General features: G+C 37.4%; 2 protein-coding genes across 3 annotated transcripts; one reads left to right on the top strand and one right to left on the bottom strand.

Moving 5' to 3' along the window:
- The first annotated feature begins 13,662 nt into the window (after positions 1 to 13,662).
- Positions 13,663 to 18,303, top strand: LOC137962694 (UDP-rhamnose/UDP-galactose transporter 2-like). Of its 2 annotated transcripts, none has more exons than XM_068809708.1 (5): positions 13,663 to 14,298; positions 15,684 to 15,868; positions 15,965 to 16,165; positions 17,404 to 17,459; positions 17,569 to 18,303. In XM_068809708.1, exons 1-4 carry the CDS (start codon positions 14,166 to 14,168, stop codon positions 17,428 to 17,430), a joined length of 546 nt encoding a protein of 181 aa, XP_068665809.1. In that variant the 5' UTR covers positions 13,663 to 14,165; the 3' UTR covers positions 17,431 to 17,459; positions 17,569 to 18,303. The 2 variants fall into 2 exon arrangements, with proteins under 2 accessions (XP_068665809.1, XP_068665808.1); XM_068809707.1 differs by having other exon boundaries at positions 17,298 to 17,459.
- Positions 18,304 to 23,798: 5,495 nt separating this feature from the next.
- On the bottom strand, positions 23,799 to 25,038 carry LOC137963508 (uncharacterized). Its single transcript, XM_068810619.1, has 2 exons — positions 24,956 to 25,038; positions 23,799 to 24,180 (listed from the first exon to the last, which is right to left on the bottom strand). Exons 1-2 carry the CDS (start codon positions 25,036 to 25,038, stop codon positions 23,799 to 23,801), a joined length of 465 nt encoding a protein of 154 aa, XP_068666720.1.

Genomic DNA, 25,038 nt, shown 5'->3' with positions numbered 1-25,038 from the left:
GTTTGTTCCAATCGGCCGCGTAACGGCAACTACCCTGACCGAGTTAGCCCGGTCTATACCTCTGCGTAAATCGCTGAGATCGCTGAGAATCTCCGGCTCTCCCCCTGTCGGCATTCTGCTTAGACATCGTCGGAGACGACGACCAGATCGGCTGCTCCATTGGGCCACCGTGTCCTTCTTCCTCATACTTCACGATGAGAAGAGAGGGAAAGAATGGGGAACGAGAAGTGAGTGGGAGTGGAATGGAACTTCTGGCTCTCCTTCTCTTCGCTATCTTCTTCCTCCCGTCGCGCCCTCTCCTTTTATCTATCTCCCTTTCTCTATAAACGTTAAAAACCCTACCCGAGCTCCCTTCTATTTTTTTCTTTCACCAAACCCTAAACCCTAACTCACCTGTGGACGAATCAACACGACAGCTCCCAGCGATACCCGGGGTTCAATGCCAAGATCCCTCTGAAATCCAAAGAAATGGAAGAGCCGTATCAAAATTCCCCTATCTTATTTTTTATCTTTCAGGTTTCGGGAGGAAAGGATTGTGGGTGAGCGGACATTCATAGGGACTTGAAGGAGGTGATAGTTTTACACTACACCTATTCTCTTAAATTGCCCCCTGCAGTGGCACCAGGACCCATTGGAGACACTACAGGGATGAATGAGCTTAGCCATCCATGCCCCCTGGATATTGCAATGGCTGCTATATACCCGGCTTCTAATGTAGGTTTGTGATTATTCACTAGGGATTTTTCTATTACATAGCTATGCGTACCATTTTAGCGGATGGAACCCCACCAGTGATTTGATAGAAGGTTCGTTCACGTTTCTACTTTCCTACTTAAATCATTTCGAATTCTTTTATCCAATTTTCTATCCCCCACTCGTAAAATATGTGAATGCAACTACTCTAGTTGTTGATGGGGGACTATGGCTCAGCCCACCACGCATTATTCTAAAAAAAGTTGTAATAAGTCTCTCTAGGATGGTTGAGAGGAAATCTAGAATTGCACAAGTTGGTGTTATGAAGAGTAAACTATAATATGATAGCTATTTATAATTGCTTATAAATAAATTACAGCCTTGTAATGGTTACCGTTTAACAAAATCCAAGAAGCTATATTTCATTTGGACTGTAATAACCAAATTTTCATTCTCCTACAAAGTCTGTTCTTTAAAGCTTTTATTTTTCTATACTTTGTGCAATTTCTGTCGATTTGGAAATTTGGTCATTTTATTGAAAAGTCTTTGTGGCCTAACAGTATGGCACCAGGCATTCAAATCCTAAAGGAGTCATATTACTCTTACTATATGTTAAACTCTTTAAATTTTTTTAGCCAACTATATGGTGATATTGGTTTGAGCTTTCAACCGTAGTTTTTTTTCTTGACATATTGTTTTTTGTATTTCTATTGTTCAACCTCTAAAGAGTAATTATTTGCAAGGATTTTTCTAACTAAACTAGTTGTCTGAGTGACGTCTTTCAACACCCACATGCAAGTACTCTCACTTATCCATATTAATTCCATTCATAAACTTCCTTTAACATCCAATCTTCCCTTGGTTGTTGGTTCTTGATAAAATATCCCACCTCATTCCTTGAAAAAATGATGAAATGTGAGATTTCACCTTTCATGGTGGAACATAACTTTGTATTGTTTTGGTTCATTATGGTTCATATACCTTATTTTTTTTCTTCCTTCTTTTTTTTTTTTAATCATATGAAGCTAACGAGAAGGGGAAGGAGGAAGTGGAGGCCATCCTCCACTTGCAGTTGCCTTTCCAAAGCCAACGACGATAGGGAGATGGCATCTCTTGTTCCTTTCTTCTTCTTGGCATCCATTTGAAAATTGTAGACTAGAGTAGGGAATGGAAAGGGGAAGGGGTGGTCTATCAAATGCCTAGTTAATACTCCCGAAAAGACCGACTTGTTAGGGAGCGGAAAGCCAAGTACTTATAACCCATCAGTGGTGGACGGAACCACCTAACTCTGACACCCACCATTCTCATTCCCTACTACTTTCGTCGGGATTCAAATGTGGAACGTGGTGCCCAGCTCTGATACCATATCAAATGCCTAGCCAATACTTCCGAAAAGGCCAACCAGGTAAGTGCGAAAAGCTACCACTGACAATAGTGGACGAAACCACTTTGACAAGGTCATCCTCCCATTCCCGTGATCGGAGGAGGACCACCTCCCTTGCCCCCTTCTTCTTGTCACTGTTCTCTTCAACTTGTAAAGGTTGGTATAGTGTCACCCAATAATTTTAGTGACAAAAAGGTGATGGCAAGAAGAGGACGACTTCCCCTTTTTGTGTTCTACTTTGCGAGAGGGAGAAAGGGAAAAAGGTCTCCCATGGACAACGATGGGAGGCCTTCACTTTTTTTTTAATAATGTTTACTATAATTGTTGTTGTTTATTTTTTAAAACTATTTGTTGATCAATTAATTTATTATTTCAACTTTGAATTAATAATTAATTACATCATTAATATTAAATGAAATATTAGCTACTTAAGTTATTTTAGTAATTTATTTAATTTATCAACACACTATTGAATTTCACAATAATTTCTACAAAAGGTGCTTCCCAACTGCAATGGATTTTTTTTTTGAAAAATGTTTCTAGTTGCAATAGTGCTACTCGACCCATCGTAATGCACTTGAATTAGCCTCTTGATTGAGCAAGGTCCATCATCCTAGTATTTGTTCTTTAAATGATACTGGAACCATGCTTGACTGCATGGTTGTTTCTTCTTTTTTTTATTTTTTTATTCGTTTGTTTCTTCTTTTTTTTGTTTCTCGTACTTTTGTCCTGATTATGCCTATTTTCAAGCTAACTTTAGGAAGAAAACAAAATATTGGATAAAATGCCATATTAAAGGTTGCAAATATTGAAAATCTCATAAAAAAGTGAAAATGAGAAGAGGCTATATGTTGCAGCAAATGTTGTGACGCACAACCAACAGATGATGCTATTTCCTCTTATGTCCAACGGTGATGTTTCTTTGCTTACCTATAGTTTTGAGAAGTTTTTGGTTAAAATCTTGGAAAACTCTTTGGGCATTTCTTTTATCGTTTAATGTTCTTGGGGATCATAAATTCCTTTTGTAGTCTAAAAACAATTATACATGCACACATACAAACGGGTGATCCAATATGAAACCTGATTTCGTGCAAAAAATAGTAAATCGGGTTTCTTGTTGTTCAATCTTGATCAACAGCCGAGGGGAAATTTCCCTGCTCGATACTCTCGCTCGCCTCTCATCCCCCATTCTTTCCCTCTCTTCTCCTTTCGCCCACCTAACCCATTTGGAAGAACATTTATTAATCGAAAGATATTTAACCAAAATTCCAAAGTAATGATGGGCACATTTCAAAATGGTGGTATTTTTACGAAGCCAACTTTTATCGAATTTGAGCTTTTATAGTTGAATGTTGGCTCTCGAGTCGCACCAGACCATTTTCGGTTTTTTTTACTCCTTTTGTCGTTCGAACCATCATTGCCCAATTGTTGACCACAAAATCAAATTGGGACCCTCACTTTACCATTGACCCTTCGGGGTCATGAAATTTTTTTTTTTTATGTTTTTTTAGGAATTATTTCATTATTAAATATATATATATTACTATTTTTTATATTAGTTAATGTTATTTTTTAATTCTTTATTAAAGTTATTGAGTTATTTAATATGTTTGCGCCAAGGAAAAAAGTTTGGGATTAATATTCCAAAATTTAGGGCCCCCCTAATGGAGTACCATAATTACTAATTTATTACATACTAATTGATTAATAGTTAAATAGTTATGTTATTATTTATTAGGAAATGAATAAATAATTGAGGTTTGTACCGTAATAATTTTTTATTATAATAGTAAAAAATAATAACAATTAATAAATATAATAAATCTATACTTATTGATTAATAGAAGTCATAACTAAAAAGTATTAATTTAATACTTATTGAGTGCTAATAGAGTAATAGTAATTATTAAGTTTGAAATTATTATAATATATATTTGTAATATATATTTAAAAAAATTATTAATTATTTTTTACTAATGTAATCGATTTTGGGAGGAATTTTTTTATGATAAGAGTTAATAAGAATAAATAATAATGATTCTATGTCCATAATTAATAGAAATAATCACTATAGAGTAATTGTAAGTATGACGTATAATAATAAGTAATTAAACAATATTCGTAACATAATCTTAAAAATAATTAATAAGTTTGGTTACGGAAATAATCATTGATAATAGTAATAAATAATAATAATAACAAATTATTTGTATAAATAAGTAATTAATATAAGTAATGACTAATAAGTATTAAGTAATAATAGACCCACGATAATGAGTATTAATTAATAATATAAAATTGGTAATACAGATTTCAATTTATTTATTAATTTAATTTTTATCTTATCAATAAATTAGAGCAATAATTACTGTTAATAATAACTAATTATTAGGATAAATTTATAATCAATATAAGTAATAATTAATAAGCATAATAAGTAATTGCACAAGGGTGCCACGTGCGTGAATGAGTGAACGTCCTGCGCCACGCAGTTAGTACCCGTTTGCCACGCATGCGCCCAGCGTATTCTACTTGGCCACCACGCGTGCGCCGCGCGTATGCCACGAGGAGGACCCGCGTGCGCCACGCGTACGCCACTTGGAGGACACTTGTGTGCCTCTCTTGAGCCACGCGATCGCCACACATCCGTGACGCCGGCGGGACGCGTTTGACACACGTAGATATCGGCCGATACGTAAAGTCATATGCGATATGTTACGATATCCGATATATCGGATACTTATCGGATCTAAATATTAGAAAGTTTCGGCCGTTACGTATCTAAAGTAGTCCGTTACGAACCTCATATCGGCCGTTACAAACATTCTGTAACGGTGTATCGGACGTTACGAATTCGTTGTAACGGTCTTGTAACGGGTTTTCCCTTTGTAACGGTTTGTTTTCTTGCTGAGTCGCGTTTGAGTTGACCCGGTTTTCTCTGATTGAGTCGAGGTGATCTGGTGTGGTTAACCTATGGCATGCAGCGAGTTTTGTCTGTTTGCTTCCTTAAAATTTATTTAACCCGAGCCACACCCTTATTTGACCGGGTTTGTTCGAATCGGTCGCGTAACGGTAACTAACCTGACTGAGTTAGCCCGGTCTTTAACTCTGCTTAAATCGCTGAGATCGCTGAGAGTATCCGGCTCTCCCCCTTTCTGCTTAGACATCGTCGGAGGCGACCACCAGATCGCCTGCTCCAATGGTGATTTTGATCTCTACAGCCACCGCGTTCTTCGAAACGGAGGCGGCACCACCTATCTCGAAACCTCGTTCGATCGCTAAAAAGTTAGACACTGCTGCGCTCGAGTCTCCTGCTCGCCACTCGTTCCCCATTCTTTCCCTCTCTTCTCATTTCGCCCCGCTCGCCTAACCCATTCGGATGCCGCCGCCGACGCCCTGCCCTGTAGCCTCGTCTCTCCTCATTCCCTTCCGCCTCTCCTCGCCGTCGTCCTCTTCCTCTTCCTCGCCGTCACCACTCATTCCCAGTGGCGCCTCATCCTTTATCCCTTCTTTCATTCTGTTTTCCCTCTTCCACCGTCTCCGGTGACGCCGTCGCCGTCTGGTTGCCATTCCATCGCAATGTACGAACGACGCTTAATCAAACTCGCCTAGCCTCATTCCCATTGCTTTGTCTGATTATTCGGCATTCTTTGTCCTGCTTCGCCCATAGGGTTATGTAGGTAATTTAAGTCACTCGGAGCCACTCGTAGAAGCCTACACTTCCAGCGCTGATCCCTGGAGAGTATGTCTGCGTGCCATTTTGGGTAAACATTCGATGCGTTTTCGATATTTCGTTGTTGTGTATCATCTTGTTGGTGGGTTCTTTTTCCTTCTTTTTCATCTCTCATTATTATACATGATACTTTTTTCCTGTTAGGTGTATTTTGGTTCTTATTGAGTGTTTTTCGAATTTGGTAGCTTATAGTTGTAGCCGTCGCTCGGGAAGTACTACTTTTCTGATGTGTTTTCCTACAGACTTGAATCTCGTCTATTTGTATGGGTGGATGTGGTCGCTTATTTTTTACGTCTCATTGTTAATCCTGTCAAATGATAATGAGGTGAAATCATGTTGTGGATGTTAAATCTAAGAGTAGTTGCCCGGCGTTGTTTATTCAGTAGGGTATGAATAAATCAATTTTTTTGAATATTTGATATTTATTCTATTTACTCTTTAATTGTAGCAGTTCTATATTTAGGTCTGTCAAAATATATTTAATCATTTCAAAAGTTTTATTTGATTTAACTGGATTGGGGAAGACGCAATTGATGAGTGTGATGGTCTGTTAAAATGTATTTTCTAGCTGAAGTTTTTTGTACGCATGAATTTGGCTATTGGCATTTCTTGTGAACGGTTTTCTTTCTTTCTTATTGTTGGCTCTTGTAATCTGCATTATCTGTAATAATTGGTATTCTTGTTATTTATGGCCATAGAATTAGACTCTAGGTTCATCAACTCGTCCTCTTGTTCAGGAAAAATGGTTGAATATGCCTGATTGTTAGATTTCTCTATGTTCATGGGGTCTTTGTGTTAGTCTTTCTAAATTAGGTGTATTAAAGTCAAATATTGTAGTAAAACAATCAAGTTTTACTTAAAAATAGTGTGGCTTACACTTCATTTTTTTGTCAGTGGAGAACATTTGAAATTTTCTTAAAATGCTCTTTGGTCCTTTACAATGCTCTCATACCTCTTTTTATAAGTCCGGTCAGTAATAAGTAAGCTACTAACTGTATGCGGATTTAGTCAATTGTGCAATTTTACATTGAAGGAATGAACTTTACGGTGTTTTGACCTTGCCTTCCAAGTCTAAGCCAGTGAGTAGGCTGGAAGTATTATCTTGATATTGCTATTTCTGAGCAGAAGTGTAAAATACCAAAGGCTAATGCAAATGTGGTGTGCACCCTTATTATCATATGTAATCGCTTTTATAAATATCATTTCTATAGGAATTTTTGTTCTTGCTCTGTCTTTCAACATCTAATGAAGGGCATAACTGAAAATTGTGTACATTCTGTAGCCAATATTTGTAGTCATTTCTGTTGGGAGAATTGTATTTTAATCTTCTAAAATTTGTCAACTTGCAGTCATATGTTTTGTTACTCTTGAAATACAATTTGGCCATAAATTGATGGTCTATTTCTATGCTGTTATATATCATTAATATGCTCAGTTACCGTTTTACCATGGGTGTATTGATATACAATGGAAATATTTGAAGGAATATACTATTTTCATTCTAGTACTAACTGTAGGCTGATTTTGTCAATTGTGTAATTTTAAATTGAGGGAACTGACTTTAGAGTTTTTAATGTTTCCTATCATGTCTATGCTACCGAGTTGGCTAGAAGTATGATCATGATAATTCTTTTTTTAAGAGAAGCATATAATACAAAAGGCTAATGCGATCATATGAAATCTTTCTACATATCCTTCCTACAATAATTATTGGTCTTGCTCTATTGAAGTCTTTCAACATATTGGTTTGTTAATTGTAAGAGTTATTGCATGAAAATTTGCTAGTAACTTTAATTGTTGTTTTTTTATCTGTCGCTTAACCAAGAAAAATCTTCTCTTGCCTTTATGATATCCCTTCAAACTAATTCTTTAGTGATGTCTACATTACTTTTTGCAAGCTATCATTGTTTTGTATATTAATTTTCTACCGTGATTTTTATTGTTTATGGTTGTTTTATTCACTATAGACTCTTCTATTTTTGTTCTAGCATTATGAGTAGCCAGTGGGGTTCATGTTTTTTCTTCTACTATTCTTCATTTATGCTTCTGTGTGTGGTACCTTTTCCGAGCCATGCCAAATGTATTCTATTATTCACTAGAAGTAGTCTTAAGCTTGTTTCTTTACTCAGCGAAATTTATTTCTAAATTATTATTTTTAGTTAAATTGCTTTTTCTTTGTTTAATTGTGTATTTCTTAATGTATTGGATTTGCTGAATTACTGGGTTTATAAGGATTTTTCTTTAGTCTGACTTGAATGCCACAGAATAATGGTTTTCTTTTTATCTTTTTGTGGATGAATGACTCTGGTTTTTCTTTGCTTTTGTAGTGAGTTTCAGTTATATATAATAATTTCACTTACAAAAGTCTTCTGCATTTTACTCGCTCTCTCAGAGTTAGAACTGTACGATTTTTTTAATCCTTTCATTTTTCAATTTGACATCTCTTTTGTTATCTTTGTTCGTTCCAATTCCATCCCTCAGTTCAGATGTTCCCTATACGCCAAATTTGAATGCCTTTATTTTGTAGGATGAATGTCCAACATGTGGTACTAACTTGGAGTGGCTTGGAAGAAATCTGCTATTGCACCTTCCTAAGAGTGACCAAATGTTAGGAATGTTTTCTTTAATTTTAATATTTGGTGTTTTATAGGTTTCAAGGGTTTCAAGGTTCCCTTTAATCCCTATGCCCTTTAATAGACAAAGAGAACATAAAAAAGACTAAAAAAGGCAAACAGAGAGACTAACAAAAAAAGGTTTAAGGGCCTAAACCCTAAACCCTACCTCAAACGCTGAAGAAATTTGCAATGGCATTTCTTCCACTTCCAAAAGATAGACGAAAAAGCTGCATACGTTTCCTTTATCTTTCCTATTTGTGTTTGTATAGATTTGAAGTGTTTCAAGGGCTCCATAACCACCAAACCCTAATCTATGTAGACATAGAGGAGATTAAGAGTTAGAAAGACAATCCAATATACAAACAAGACCAAATAGAAACACTAAGCAAAAAAGTCCCCCGTCAAACTGAAAGGTTGTAGGGTTTTAGGCTTTAAGGAACCCAAGAAACCTTGAAAAACTATAAGGTTTGGGGTTTTAAAGGTTTAATAGGGTTGGAATGGTTTCAAGGTTTAGGCTTTGAACTTTTTGAAGATTTAGGGCTTCAACGGTTTGAAGGTTTAGGGCTTCAGTGGTTTGAAGGTTTAGGGCTTTGATAGTTTGAAGGTTTGGGGCTTCAATGGTTTGCAGGTTTAGGTAGGGGCGTCAATTTTATCCAATTGCTCAATTTTCAGTCTGCCATTTATTAAACAGAACGGAAACAAAACTAAAATCTTTTCATATATGTCTTGTTAGGCAATCCTTCACTGCATTTTTCCACTGAAGCACCGAGCGGAAACTGCATCAGATTTTAGGTGTGTTAGTATCACTATTGGTATATTGAAAATTATTTTAAAGGTACTATCAAATCAATTAAGTCATTTCCTTCCTTCCATTATTCAACCCAGCCAATATGCCATTACAGCATACCTGGCTTGTTGCTCATGAGATGGTGGATCTTTTTCATAAATGCAAGCTTCAAAGAGTGCTCATAAAGATTGGTTTAAGTGTATGATGATGTGAGTTGAAATTTCTTGTATTTTGTTATGTTAAGGATGGGTTGTGGGAGAAGATGGAGGAGATAGATAATGAGCTACAATTCATCGAGAACATTTTCGTTATTCTAAACGAGGAGGTAAAACGGGTATTTTAGAAGAGGGGCATTAGGCAAATGGACCTTTTATTCCCAATATTATTCAACCTAATTAGTGAAGCTCTTTCAGGACTAACAATTGTTTGAATTCAGTTGGGTAAACCAGGTCCATGACAACTAGGAGCTTGATATTCCCATCCTTCTATTCGCTGATGAAGCATTTGTTTTTGTCAGCATCTTTTAATCAAATTCAGAGCAACAAATCCATTGTTTCCATATATGAAATAATGACAAGCGAAAGAGTAAATTGGTATAAGTCTACCATATATGGGATTCAACGAGTTTTTGTCTTTTTGCTTCCTAAAATTTTTAGTCTCACGATTTTGTGGACCTTGGTGTGTTCATTGTGGCTTTGCAAGTGCTTGCACTGTGCTTGTAACAATGCAGATTTTAGTTGATTGAAGTGTAGCTTTCTCATCTGTCTTCTTACCAGGCTTTTTAATGATATTTGGCTGTCACTCAATGTTTCTAAGTAATAGCTTCTGTTGGTCAACATTTGAATGCCTTTGTCAGCTAAGTAAAGCTTTGTCTTAGTTGTAGTCTCTTCATTATATGTATCTGCAATTCCAGTCCTATACTGTATCCAATTGGAATGCAAGGGACTAATCTCCTGAGCTATTTCTTGAATCTAATTGTTGACTGGTCCTTCTCAACAGCAATTCTTTCAAGAAGCCATCATCTCTCCTCTGCCTGCAATAGTTACATCTCAAAGAAGCTTTTGCTTTCCAGATTTCTCCTCTGATATGGCATCAGAAATCCTCTGGCGTGTGAATTCTACCCAAGCATCCTGAGCAATGACCGGGACAGAAGAAGGCTAGCAATTGAGAATGCTGTCTTTGAACTCAGAATATTGTCTCTTGAATTCACAGGAAAAAGTATGACAAAGATAATTTGCATCTGAAGCGAGTTCAGATAAATATTCTCCTGTATTTTGGTTGATATCATGATCTGTGCAAACAAAATAATACTCACTTCATGGTTACACTGATAATGTGGAAACGAATGTTGTCATCCCCCTCTTTTATCCCTGGTTGACAATTGTTTTAATAGCTTCTGAGCTCTCTTTATTTTCTGGTATAGTTAGTGTTTGTTGTTCCCCTTTTTCTATCGATTTCCTACATTTTTTGTAAGAGGCAGTTTTTTTCCTTCTCAAAGTTTAACTGTCTTGCCACTCGCCATGCCTTGATTCTTTACTACAGCAGTTTTGAATTTTTGGCAGAACTGGTAAGTTGCTGAACTTGTTATGTTGCACTCCTGCCAATGGGATTGTGTTTTTAAAGCCTTTCCCCCCTGGCCAAACATCTTCAAATTGAAAGGGGGGGAGAACCCCACATGTCTGGAGTTGTTTCAAGTAGAATGGGGCAGTGATCAGAGGTTTTTTCCTGTTGAATTTCCATGTAGATCAAACCAATGCTGATCTACTATGAATTTGTCTAGCTGGGCCATTACTGGAGAGGATCTACCATTCGACCATGTGAATTCCGCTCCAGATAAAGAGGGTTCGATCAAGGCATGGCATGCAATAAAATCTGACAAATGGTGCATTGATTCTTCTCAAAGCCATATCTGATTACATCGATATCACCACAGATCCTGCGTCTTAGAGTTGCAGTTGGGTACGTAGACTGATACTGTTCTCCAGTGAGCCAACCCCATCTTTGACTGATTAAAGTGGATTGCAAGTGTATGTTGTCCCTCCTGGGAGTTGATCACTCCCAAATGTCGATGATCCCTGAGAATTGCTAATTAACCTGCCGAGGTCTCTGCTTTGGCTGCTATCCGTTTTGGCTCCTTGTGTGCAAATGTCTTTGGCATGTTGGATGGTTAATTTAGACAAATTTGTTTCTTGAAAGAAGGCCACTGTTATTTTGTTTTTTTAACATCTCTCTGACTATTGTCCGTTTGCTGTGTAGACCCAGACCTCGTACATTCCAAGACATAATAATGTTCATTGTTTATTGAGTCGGTTGTTGTTTGTAGCTTTCTGATTCTCTCCCGGCATAATGCGTTGATGTCTGCTTTGCGCATTTTTAAGGAGGCGCGTTGATGTCTTCTAAGAATCGGTCCTACTTTTTCTCAAATGTCTTTAAACTGGTCTTTGTCTATTTTGTATTTCATGCTCCTTCTAGTTGGTAGGATTTATTTCCTTGGGAGTTCTCTGTATTGGTTTTTTCGTTTTCTTTTACTACGAATTTTCGATGCTTTCACTAACTGGATTGATTTCCTTCGGCCGTATGTGTACCTCAATGGTACCCCTCTGATGTTTTCGACCGGCCTGACTTTTTTTATTCTGTGCAGGGGGAGGAAGGTGTGGGATGATCGTTGTATCATTTCTGGTTTCGCTTGGGGACGATTATTCCTGCCTCCTCTCATGGCATTGGTGATAGACTGTCTCAGGCGGATATCGCCTTATGCTGTTTGTGTAATCAAAATTAGGGAGCTCCATGGGATTCTTGATATGAGGCAGGTAATCCACTTCAGCCTCCATCTCCAGGTCATAGTATGGATTCGGGCTTGCTGTTGTATTCCCAGTTGGTATCAAGACTGTCTCTGTAGAATATAGGAATGATTTCGCACGCTATATGCTGGACGGGCAGTCGAGGGAAAGGGGAAAATAATTTCCCCCCTGAACTTAGGCCGGCCGAGAGATGTTCTGGTGCGGCGCCGGCGAGGGAGTAGCCGACAGAGGGGATGGCAGAGGGGCGACAGCGTGGAGAGATGAGGGGCTCAATTACATATATAACTAATTTTTTATTCAATTCCTTCAGATTAATAGATAAATTTGACACCAGGGGGAAACTAAATTAAAGCACAGTTATGTCTTTCACATTCTTAGTTGAATCACTCTGAAAACGAATACTCGTAAAACAGAGATGTTTTCTCATTGTCTACATAATCAATGCGATAAGCAGTGATTCGACCAGCAATATGATTTAGCTACATTTCTCGTTGTTTAATGCTGTTGCCCAAAAAGGCACCACTCAGTCGGCGAAGTTCAGCGGATTCAAGGACTTATGTAATATAATCAGATATGACAAACCTATAGCTTTTATATCCTCTAGTTGATTTCCTCTTGAGCTGAGTCAGTGGAGGAGAGTTTCATATTGTTACTGTACAATATATTGAAATGGTTCCGGACTAATCAATGGTGGCCCCCCTGCTGCAAAACATAAAAGTTTTATGGTGCAGCCCCAACTACTTTCTGCCCTGCTTGGGACTGGGAGTAGGATTGAAAGTGCCAAGCGAAGCGACCAGAAGTGGCGTTCGCGGTTCGCGGCTAGTCCAGTTGAAGGGCACAGCAGGATCTTATCTAAACATTTATTATTCAATCAGTTCGAGTCTCAAACGCCGGTCCTGTTAAATAAAGTTGGGTTATGTCCACAATCAAAAAATATACTGCACAGAACAGAATTTTTTTATAATATATTTAATTAATTAATTATAATTATTATATTGATAAAATATTTTAATATAATATTAAAATATAATAATATATTTATTAATAAAATATTATATTAATTTATAAATATAATTTATTATAAAATAATATAATAATTATGTGTAACTATAATAAATTTGGGGGGAGGAAAGCCGGAGGAGAGAGCGCGAGACAATAAAAAAAAGTTTTACGTGTTATGATTCGTAATTTTGGGTTGAATCGTGACCAACGGTATAATTAAATAAACTACATAGTGCACGTTAACTTGTTTCAACTTCATTTTCACTTCCCTCTCTGTTTTGTTTTTTATTTTTTAATTTCTTACTTTCTACCCTTCTGCACTGCTAATTTGCCAAACTGCTAGTATAATTGGATTCTTCTCCAAAATCGGCCACTAAGGACATCCCGATTTTGACAGCTTCCAATAGTGGCGGTGGCGGTGGCGCTAGTCCTCCTTCTCACCTTTCTCTGTCTTTACCATTCTCTCCCTTCGTTTCGGTTGGGCTTCCACTTTTAGATTCTTTTCCCTTTCCCTGCATTCCCATTTCCGTCCATCTTCGCTGTTATAGTTTATATTTTATTTTTTTTCCTCAGCCTCCTCTGTTACTGGTTTGCGATAAATAGAGAGATTGCCTTCTTCTCCTTCTCATCGTCGGCCTGTCGGTCATTCTGTCCCGTTGCGGATTTGTAACTGACTCGGTCCACAGGTGATAAGCAAAAGAGGTGAGAAAAAAATACTAGGATTAACCTAAGATTGATAGGAAAAAAAATGAGGGAGAAGAGGGACTGAGACCTCTTTTTAGCTTTTTGCCGTAATTGCCAAATTTCTTGGTGGGAGATTGTGATAAGCGGAGAGGGGAAAGCTTAGCATTTGGTGCCGTCTATTTTGTTCAAGCACCTAAGCCGCGGACTAAGACGAGGAAGAAGAATATCCTTTGAAAACATGCGGCAAGAAACGAATGCATGATACAAGAACCCTCTCTAACCGTCCCCCTTCCCTTTATTAACTTAGTCCAGAGACTCGGATAGCTCCTTTTTCTTTTCCTGTGCCGTCACAGCACATAAGCAACCAAGCCTTTCCTTGCCCGCCATTGGCGATCCATCACCTGGGAGCGCCCCTAATTCCGAGCACTGGTGATCTCTCATCGGACCCAAGAAGAAGAAGGATACGATGACGGAGTGGAGCGAAAAGAAATCCGCTGTCTCCGATGTTGGAGCCTGGGCTATGAACGTCGTCAGCTCTGTCGGCATTATCATGGCTAACAAGCAACTCCTGTCTCCTAGCGGTTATGCTTTCAGCTTCGGTCGGTAGCCTTTCTCCTTCTCTCATTTCTCCCTGTTCTATTAGATCTCCGTTTTTTCTTCATTCTTATCGATTTCTGGCCCTTGAAATATGTTTCCCGAGATTTACATCCGCTTTCTTTTTTAATTTTTTGTGAACCATTCCTCATTCTTTTCTTTCTTTTTCTTGATAACCCGTCCCTCTTTCTTTTCAGCCCTGAATTTCTCTGTCTGCCCTATCTATCTCCTCTCGAGGTGGCCATTCGATTACTTTTTCCTTGCTGTGATCCCTTTTTATCTGTTGTTCTTTTGTACAATTGGATTCAGTTTCCATCTTATCATTCCATTTCGTATTAATCAAATTTATCTGAAATATGTGTCCTTCAATTTCTGCCTGTTCTTTATGAAAATTTTATCCAATGAGCCAGATATTTTCAGTCATAAATTAGTAGTGCATTCTCTCAACCGCTCAACGTTAATCTTTCTTGATTCCATGCAATGCCTCCTCAGATCTGATAGCTCATTGGTGAGATACTATACAGAAACTTATTTTTACAATTGAATATTTCTCGAAAAGATTTTATCTTTGATACTCTCTTTGTGTTCCGCTGAATTATGATGTCCTGTCGCGTCATGTATTTGCAATATTTATCTAGGATTTCTGCGTATGCGAATTATTCCCGTAACGATCCTTCCTAGTTATTTTATTTGTGTGCTTTTTGCAACTTACTTTTTAATTCGCACTGTTTGACTTCTCCGACTTGATATTTTCTTTTTAATATTTCCGCCAATGTTTTCTCATAATTATAATATTGCAAATCAGATTGTAACTCGTATGATTTAGTACAGTTATGCAAGCCATGGTTCCTGTGTTCTTTGCATCAAGTGGTTAAAATTGCGTACTTATACTTTAACCTGCAAACTTAGATTAATTAAAAGCCAGGTAATAGTGACGAACATCATATTTCTACTATTATTTCCTTCTTTATCCTTTAATATTTCTTCATTATCATATTTCTATTATTATTTTCTTCTTTATCCTTTCTTTGTTTACTTGGCAGTGCTTATCTTACTGGATTTTATTAAGCAGAAGGGTTTTATTTCTTTTCTATCTGAGATGTATCTATGTGGATCAGAGTACTTACTTGCTCTTCTCTATTTAGTTCAGTTAATTCTTTTCCCATTAATTTAACCAATTAAATTTTCTTAGTTGTAGGTATGTATGATTTAGATATAGTAAGTCATTCTCATCCTGCCATGAAGTTTTTTATACCATTATAAAGTTAGTTTGCTCTGACATTTTCCACTACTGATCATAACGAAAGACAGTTTTAGGATTCGACTACCCTTTGTTTTATATGTAAATATTTATATATAACTAACATTTGATATACTGTTGATTCTTCAGCCACAACCTTAACTGGGTTCCACTTTGCCGTTACTGCATTGGTAGGCTTAGTTTCCAATGCTACCGGTTATTCGGCATCAAAGCATGTACCCTTGTGGGAGCTCCTGTGGTTCTCTATTGTTGCTAATATGTCTATTACTGGGATGAACTTAAGTCTTATGCTCAACTCTGTTGGTTTTTATCAGGTTTGTGATACCTAACACCTTTTAGTGTCTAGTGCGTATACTTGTTGTCTCCTGTGGTTGGAAATAGTTATTAGTGTTGTAATTTTAATGACACAGATTTCAAAGCTGAGCATGATTCCAGTAGTTTGTACAATGGAGTGGATTCTTCATGGCAAAAATTACTCAAGGGAAGTGAAGATGGCTGTGGTTGTTGTGGTTGTAGGTGTGGGAGTATGTACAGTAACAGATGTAAAAGTGAATCTCAAGGGTTTTCTTTGTGCATCTATAGCAGTTTTATCTACATCCTTGCAACAAATTGTGAGTACTTCCGAACATGGCTTCTTCATATAGGAGCTTTCTTTTTGAAGTTGAATTATCAGCGAAATAGAATTGTATACATGTTTTACCTGCAACAATTTAGTTTCATATAAAAACGGTTTTATCAATTTTGTGGTGAATCAGTGAAGGACTTTGACTTGTCTTGTAGTAGGGATATCTAGTTTGTCATTTTTGGGATGAGAACTGCCTAATATTTCTAAACTCTTATGTTTGTTCTGATTTTTAGGGTCTCCTCTAATGAATATTTTTGAGTTCATGATTATAATTTTGTTATCGTACGTTCCCCAATTTCTGTGTCAGGATCTGAGAAGCTTACTTTGATGCTATTTTTGTGAGAGCATGTCATCTTACTGTTTGTCAGTTAGCCAGTTGCTTTTGTCTTTTTCATTTCTACCTTCTTTTGGTGTTTCTTTTGTTCATTCAATTGTCCAATGGGAGTATGTTTGTATGTTTGATTTGTTACGTGTGAGAGCTGTTTCCTATTGAATGGTCACTGCTCATGTCTTGCTGCATGTAGAAGCATATGGTTTCACTACAAGGTGCAGTATAACAGCCAACGGGTCTAGGACAATTTGAAAATTAGAGTACTGCTCAAGGAAGGAATCACATTAAATTTGTCCATCAATTTCTCGTGGCCATTAGCACCAACTCATGCTTCTTCTACACATGCTCCTTTGTCCAAGTTCTCTAAATTCTAATCTATTTATTGAAAATCCACCAGAGCAATGTGGTTTACTTTTTTGTTCATTTCTCGTCATAGACAAAAAGTTAGATAATTTTTAGTTTTTCTTTTTGGAAGATACAAGGATTATATTTATGATTGACTGAAGAGAAGGATAAAACCTGATGGTCTATATGAACAACTAATCGAAGTCTTAAACGTTTATATGTCATCAATTTGCTCTATGTCATCAACTTGCTCTATGTCAACAACTTGCTGTAGTAACAAATCCATTACTTCTACAGCTTGTTATATTAACTTTAGCTTTGATCAAACTTTCTTTGACATAGTCTTGACTTAGCTTCCTTTATAATTTTTGTGCAAGGATCTTGTATTATACAGATCTACTTTACATGGACACTTTCTTATCTGGCTTCTCTTGATATGCAGTCTATTGGATCCTTACAAAAGAAATATTCCATTGGCTCATTTGAATAACTAAGCAAGACAGCACCCATTCAAGCACTCTCACTTCTCTTGTTTGGTCCATTTGTAGATTATTACCTCAATGGGCACTACATAATAAACTACAAACTGTCTTCTGGTGCAATTGTAAGTTGCTTTCTTTTACTTTTTACTGCTCACCATCTTATAGTAGTTCATCGTTTCTGTAATTGTTGGCTAATTAATTAACTGCCAATGATTGCAATGGATGGCATAGGTCTTCATACTCCTATCCTGCTCTTTAGCTGTATTCTGCAATGTCAGCCAGTATCTCTGCATTGGCCGGTTCTCAGCTGTGTCATTCCAGGTTTTAGGCCACATGAAAACAGTGTGTGTGCTGACTCTTGGGTGGCTGCTCTTTGATTCAGAATTGACACTGAAAAATATACTTGGCATGGCTCTTGCTGTCATTGGAATGATCATTTACAGTTGGGCTGTAGAGATTGAGAAACAAGCAAATTCCAAGGTCGCACATAAAGATAGCTTAACTGAAGAGGATATAAGGTTATTGAAAGAAGCTGTGGAAACTGCTACAGTGAAGGATATTGCGCTCGGTCAATCTAATGCCTAAGTAATTTATCCTGGATTGTCTGAACAAAAAAAAACGTCTGGTTGGTCCTTTGGATCAGTGCTTCACGATGTATGAACTCATATTGTAGGTAGTGTTTTCCATCCAAGATTCTTTCTGTGCAGGAGGGTTTGATATGACTGAAGGTGAAGAGGATTGATGTAAGATTCTTATCTTAGCTGGATTCCCTTGGTTAAAATTAGTCTAGTCCGTTCTTATTCTTTTGAATCTTACCGTTGTAAAGTCTCCCAGCGGATGTAGGATGCTTTTTTATTTTGTTCATTGCCTTGGTAATACGGCTGAAGTGTATCAAAGTGGGCAAAAAGGGCCCGAACATATATTTTTTACTGTGTTTTTTTATGACAAAAGGTTTTAATGGGTTAATTACTCTCATCCTCGCGAAATGTTTAGATTATCTCTGCCCCTAATTTTGTTGCTTTTCTCCTTTTTTCTGTAGTGACTGAATTATTATTTTTATTTCATGTATTTTTAGTAAAGATCCATCGAAATCGAAATTGGGCTGGACTTAGACATCCTCCCCTACTTGTTTGGGAGAGTGTGATTGAGGTGGTGGGTAGAGGTGTCCGTTTCCCTGCTTTCTAGGGAGGGTAATGGGCAACGGTGGGGTTCTTGTCACCCAGCCAGTGAATCCTGCGGTCTTCTTCGCCACTGTATCCATCTCTTTTTAAAAGTTACGGATTTTTAGACAGGGCTGATTTTAAAATAAATATTTATAAAATCAAGGGGCTCACTGAAACCAGTAGAATCACCTTCACTGAAAGGTTTTTCTTCCTCATCCCAAGGTGGCATCACCCTTCTTTATAGGTGGAGTCCCCATTTCTTTGCAAAACTTCGCATTTATAAATTTTTTTCTATTATGTTACTGTAACTAATTATCATTTATATTTTCTATTATATTATTTTATATACAACAATGGTAGCCAAGATTCCATGATTAGTGTTTTTTTGTTTTGACCAGTTTGATAAATTTTATCTTGATTGGGTACTCAACAACAACAAATTATTTATTTCTAGATCGTAGATGGGAGATTTTACAAAGTAAATTTTAAAAGAATAAGAAAGATTGCACTATGGTAAGCTTTTTAGATCCTCCTTGTCCCTCATTATCATGTACTACTTTCAATAATATCACGTCTCCCTGCAAAGGAAAAAAAGTCTCCACTGATGAAACAATTACTATTAAGCACTGATAACTACTGAGAACCGCTTCTTTTTGTTTAGCCATTCCAGGATAAAATCACTCAGGTCCTGTTTGGGAGCATAGTCGTCTTTGAATCTCATCTCCTTGTCGATCGAACCAATGGCACAAACTTCCAACGCGGAGATGTGAATATAGCAGTACACCTTTGCTTCCTCCTATCTGAGATTTCATTGCTCGGATTCTATATAGAAATCTATGTTTACATGTGAAAATTTCAGGAGTAGAGTATAATATAAATACTTGGATCCATTCAGAAGTTTCGTCTTTCTGTTGCGGAATCACTATGACGAACAATAGTAACAGAGATTGATGTTGTGGTCTTCCTCAACTAAATCGCCTTATACCTCAATGAGACCTCGTCTTTCTTCCGGATGGGGAGAAGAAAAACTGTGTGTGATTTAGTATCTTGGGGACCATAACCATGTTGTGTCTCCTTAAATAGGGTTCTCATAATTCCCTATAGTATCTACTCAATTGGCCCATTCATTAATGGTCTTAACAAAATTAAATCACTTAATTTCAGCCCATTCCATTAAAAATAGAAAATATAATTGCATAATAAATATGTTACCCAAATTAGAATAGGAAATGTGAATTTCCTAACAATCTCCCACTTGGGTTACATATCATTTCTGAAACAATTATATCACAAATTCTTGAGGCGCGCATTTGTATACTATTAATAATGGAACCATCGTATATATTAATAATGGAACCATCGCAACTTTCATCACATTACAGTCGTGACTAAACCACGATGATTACCATATTAATACATTCAATGACATGGATCAAATATGGATGAGTAGCATAGAAATTACATGCAATGTGATCTCAAACATGCCTATTTCCAACTGGTCCTTCTTTAGTCTTTAGTGAGATCTTTTCAAAGTCCTTAATGCAATGTGAACATTGCACATAGAAAAAATACAAGCAAGTTCATAAATAGAATAATAAGCAATTAATTTTATTACTGAAAAATCGAATAACTCAATGTCTTAAGCAAACATATAGTACAAAATAAGGACTCCCACAAAACCAAGGTATCCTCAGAAATGACACCTATATGAGCAGTGTGCTCATGAAAGACCTTAGGCGTTAAACCTTTGGTTAATGGATCTGCTAGCATAGAGTTAGTCCCTATATGTTCTATAGAAATCTGCTTATCATGAACTCTCTCCTTAACAACTAGAAACTTAATATCGATAAACTTTGACTTCGTTGAGCTCCTGTTGTTGTTGGAATAAAGTACCGTTGAGTTATTGTCACAATAAATCTTTAATGGCCTATCAATGTCATCTACCACTCGCAGCCCAGTGACAAAGTTTCACAACCATATTCCATGGTTGGATGCCTCAAAACAAGCAATGAACTCCGTAGCCATGGTTGAAAAAGCTATGAGAGTTTGCTTAGCAGACTTCCATGAGATAGCTCATTCACCCAACATAAAGATGTAGCCTAATGTGGAGCATCTGCTATCTTGGCATCCGACAAAGTCGGAGTCAGAGAACCCAATGATCTCTAAATTGTCTGATCTCCGATAAGTAAGCATGTAGTAATTTGTTCTTCTCAAATAACGTATCACGCATTTGGCTACTTTCCAATGTTACATACTCGGATTACTCAAATACCTGCCCAAAATTTATACTATAAATGCTATGTCGGGACGAGTACAAACTCGAGCGGATATTAAACTCCCTACTACTGATGCATAGGGAATTTTCTGCATCTCTATTTTTTCAAGATAATTTTTAGGGGCACTGTTTGAGACTAAACTTGTCTTCTTTAGCGACGGGTGTGTCTCCTGGTTTACTATCTTTCATGCCGAATCTGGTCAACACCTTATCGATATAGCTCTTTTGTAACAACCTAAGGATACCTTGCAAACGATCTCTAAGTATCTGTATACCTAATATAAAAGACACATCACCAAAATCTTTCATCTCGGATTTCTTCGTCAGAAATTACTTGGTTTCGTGCAGTAAGCCTATATCGCTACTAGTGAGCAGAATATCATCAACATATAATATCAAGAAGATGTATTTACTCCCACTGAACTTATGATATACACAGTCATCAACAACATTCTCCTCAAAATCGTACGACGTTATGACTTGATGGAACTTGTGATACCATTGACAGAAGCCTGTTTGAGACCATAGATGGATTTCTTCAATTTATAAACCATAGACTTTGGATCACTAGATACAAAGTTTTCTGGTTGTATCGTATAAATCGTCTTGTCAATGTCTCCATTGAGAAACGCAGTTTTAACATCAATCTGATGTAGCTCTAGATCTAAATGAGCCACTAGTGTCATTATTATTCTAAAAGAGTCTTTCGAAGATACCGGAGAGAAAGTCTCTTTATAGTTTATGTCTTCCCTTTGAGTAAGCCTTTAACGACTAGACGAACCTTATTTCTCTCGACATTGTCCTTTGAATCCCTCTTGGTTTTAAATATCCATTTACAACCAATGGGCTTCGCACCTTTAGGCAACTCGATGAGATCCCAAATGTCATTGTCATTCATAGACTTTATCTCATCCTTCATGGCATCAATCCACTTTTGAGAGTTAAAATTGCGCAAGGCTTGACATAAGTTAATCGAGTCATCTTCTGTCAATCCGACGCCATCCTCATGTTCTTGGAGAAATATGATATAATCATCTGGAATCGCATCTCTTCTCTCCCTAGTGGATCTCCTTAATGGCACTTCTTGAGGTTGTTGAGTTTGTACTAAAGGTGGTGCAAGAGGAAGAATCTCATTGTTGTCTCAATCTGGAACAATGTCAGGAATAGGAGCCTAAACATTGTCGTTTAGTGTCTGAACTGTGTCTTGAACAATAATAGGTATGAAGACCTGATCACTATTAATAACAGATTCTACTTAAAAAACAAAATTCCTTATGTTTTCTTCCCCTCCAAACTCAATGTCCTCAAGAAATCTCACATTTCCCGTTTCAAAGAAGGATCGTGATGTGGGATCGTAAAACTTATAACCCCGAGAGCATTCAACGTAACCAACGAAATAATAGTTAACCATCCTTGACTCCAGTTTTCTTTCATGTGGCCTATAAGGCCGCGCCTCAGCTGGACAACCCCAAATGTGCAAGTGCCTAATACTAGGCTTCTTGTTTGTCCAAAGCTCATAGGGGATTTTGGCAACTGCTTTGCTCGGTACCCTGTTAAGGATGTACACTGCGGTCTTGAGAGCTTCTCCCCAAAGTGACTCTAACAAAGAGGAATAACTGATCATACTCCTTACCATATCCTTAAAGTTCGGTTTCATCGCTCTGCAACATCGTACATGTTGGGTTTGCTCGACATGGTGTATTGCGGAACAATTCCACACTCTTTGAGGAAAATCGCAAAAGGTCCTGGACGTTGTTTTCCTGATCCATCATACCGTCCGTAGTATTCACCACCACAGTCGGATTTGACAGCCTTGATTTTCTTTCCAAGTTGAAGTTCAACTTCAGTTTTGAAAGACTTAAAGACGTCCAGGGATTGTAACTTCTCATGTATTAAATATGGGTAACTGAATCTAGAGTAATTGTCTATGAACGTAATGAAGTACTATTGGTCATTTCATGCAGCTGTAGGGAATGGACCACAGATATCTGCATGTATAAGTTCTAAGACATCTTTAGTTCTTTCGACACCTAATTTTCTAAAGTTTGTTTGTTTTCCCTTGATACACTCAACACAAACTTGGAAGTTTGTAGTATCTAAGGGTTCAAGAATTCCATCTAACACAAGCCTTTGAATTCTTTGTTTAGAGATGTGTCCTAAAATTTGAGCCATAATGTGGCGGAATTCTTACTTCGTACCACGTGAACTTATTTGCAATATTTCTCTATAGGAACTAACAATATCAAACATATATAAATTATCAATTAAGGGACTGCAACCAACAAAATTTGAATTATGGTAGAGACTAATTTTATTATTTCCAAAAGAATAAGAAAAACCTGATTTGTCCAAAATGGAAATAGAAATTAAATTCCACCTAAAAGACGGTGCAACAAAAGTCTCAAATAAAACAATGTTTAATTGTAATATGAAAGTTCTTATAGCCTCTAATGCAATTTTATTGTTGTCGCCCACAAAGATGAATTTTTCAGCATCACTTGGCGGTCGGCTCCACAGGCAACTCTGCAAAGATATACTAATGTGAGTGGTAGCACCAAAATCCACCCACCAAGTGTCTTTAGGTACAAAAGCTAAATTAACTTTAGAACAAAATAAAGTTAGAGGTATACCCTTCTTTACACGCCAGGCGGCGTACTTGGGACAATCCTTCTTCATATGCCCCGACTTCTTGTAGAAGTTGCAAGTAAACTCCTTAGCCTGCTTCTTCTGTTTCTTACTCTGAGAAGAACCTACCACTTTCTTCTTCTTCTTGTACTGAGAGGTTGAGGCCAAGTGAGCACTTTCAGTTTTATCCCACTACTGCCTCTCTTCCTCTTGCACACAGTGAGATATAAGTTCATTTAGGGACCATTTGTCCTTCTGAGTGTTATAAATCACTTTGAATTGGCCAAAGTGTGCAGGAAGAGATATCATAACCAAGTGCATGAGCAAGTCCTCAGATAGCTCTAACTTTAGTGACTTGAGTTTTGACGTGAGATGAGACATTTCCATGATGTACTCTCTTATTTCCCTTTGCCCTTATATTTCATTGAAACGAGTTTAGCCAAAAGCCTACACGCCTCCGATTTTTCATTATTGGCAAAATATTGTTCAATTTCTTCTAGGAACTTATTGGCGATCTTGCTCTTAGTCATAGAGCCCCGAAGCACCTCCAGAATGGAGCGTTTCATGATCATCATGCGGTTAGAGCGCTCCCACTTCTCAATTTTAACCTCATTGAGGTTATCTGGAGTATAAATGGGTTGCTCTTGCTGAAGTGCAAGATCCAAATCCATACAACCGAGGACAATTTCCATGGTATCTTTCCAGGCCTTAAAATTCGTCCTGCTTAACATTGGAATGCTGCTTATTTGCATAGTAACATTTGAAACATTAGCAATAGAACTGTATAAAGAACAAAATAAACAAGCATACTCACATTAACTAGTATGTCATATAAAAAAATAGACAAGTACAAAATAAAATCCAAATTGGGGACCCATCTCAAGATACCTAGTACAACATTAATTCTTAGTCTTTGGATAGAGAAATTAATTGTAAGTAGTACTCTCAGTGCAATGATCAAATACTAACAATCAGTTCTGTCAAACAATTGTCTTTCTTTGGACCGACTATTGTTCACATGAAATGTTTTTATAATTTTCACGCATTTATCATCATAGGTACGTTGTTGATTTGGCCAAATTGCGTCTTCCTTTGGGCCGAGCACAATTTGCATAAATAACTCCTGTATTTCCGTGGAGCTACAATGAATGTTCTGTAATGTAATATATATAAACAAAATATTTAGTCAAATGTAACAAACAAGTATGAGCAACCTTATTGTGCATATACGCCAAACGCAAAGCTTGCACGTGGGTTCGAATCCCCACGGGTGCAAAAATCTGATTTTTTAGAACTGAGTCAGCTCAATCGAGTAGGTTTAGCCCGAGTCAACCCCGATCTTCAGCAATCGGTCCGAGTTGACTCACCTGAGTCCATCTAACAAAAGCAGAGGTTTTTTTATTTTTTATTTTTATGGCGACGTTGCAGTTTGTCCAACGGACATAGTAGCACGTCCGTTGCTTTGAACGAGCACAACAGTTGCCCAACGGTCGCATGCCCACTGCAGTGAATCGACATTATAGTTGCTCAACATGCATGGCAGTGCGCCCGTTACAGTGAACGTTGCCCAACGGGCGCTGCTGTCTTGTGCCCCGACGGCTCCCGACGGGAACTGCTGTCTCCCAACGGGCACGACAT

This window comes from Aristolochia californica, unplaced genomic scaffold (assembly GCF_029961685.1).
Source record: "Aristolochia californica isolate CCGP_79_NKW_82.1479 unplaced genomic scaffold, dmAriCali1.0.hap1 SCAF_4, whole genome shotgun sequence".
NCBI classification, from domain to species: domain Eukaryota; kingdom Viridiplantae; phylum Streptophyta; class Magnoliopsida; order Piperales; family Aristolochiaceae; genus Aristolochia; species Aristolochia californica.
This window is presented reverse-complemented; position numbering and strand designations above follow the sequence as displayed.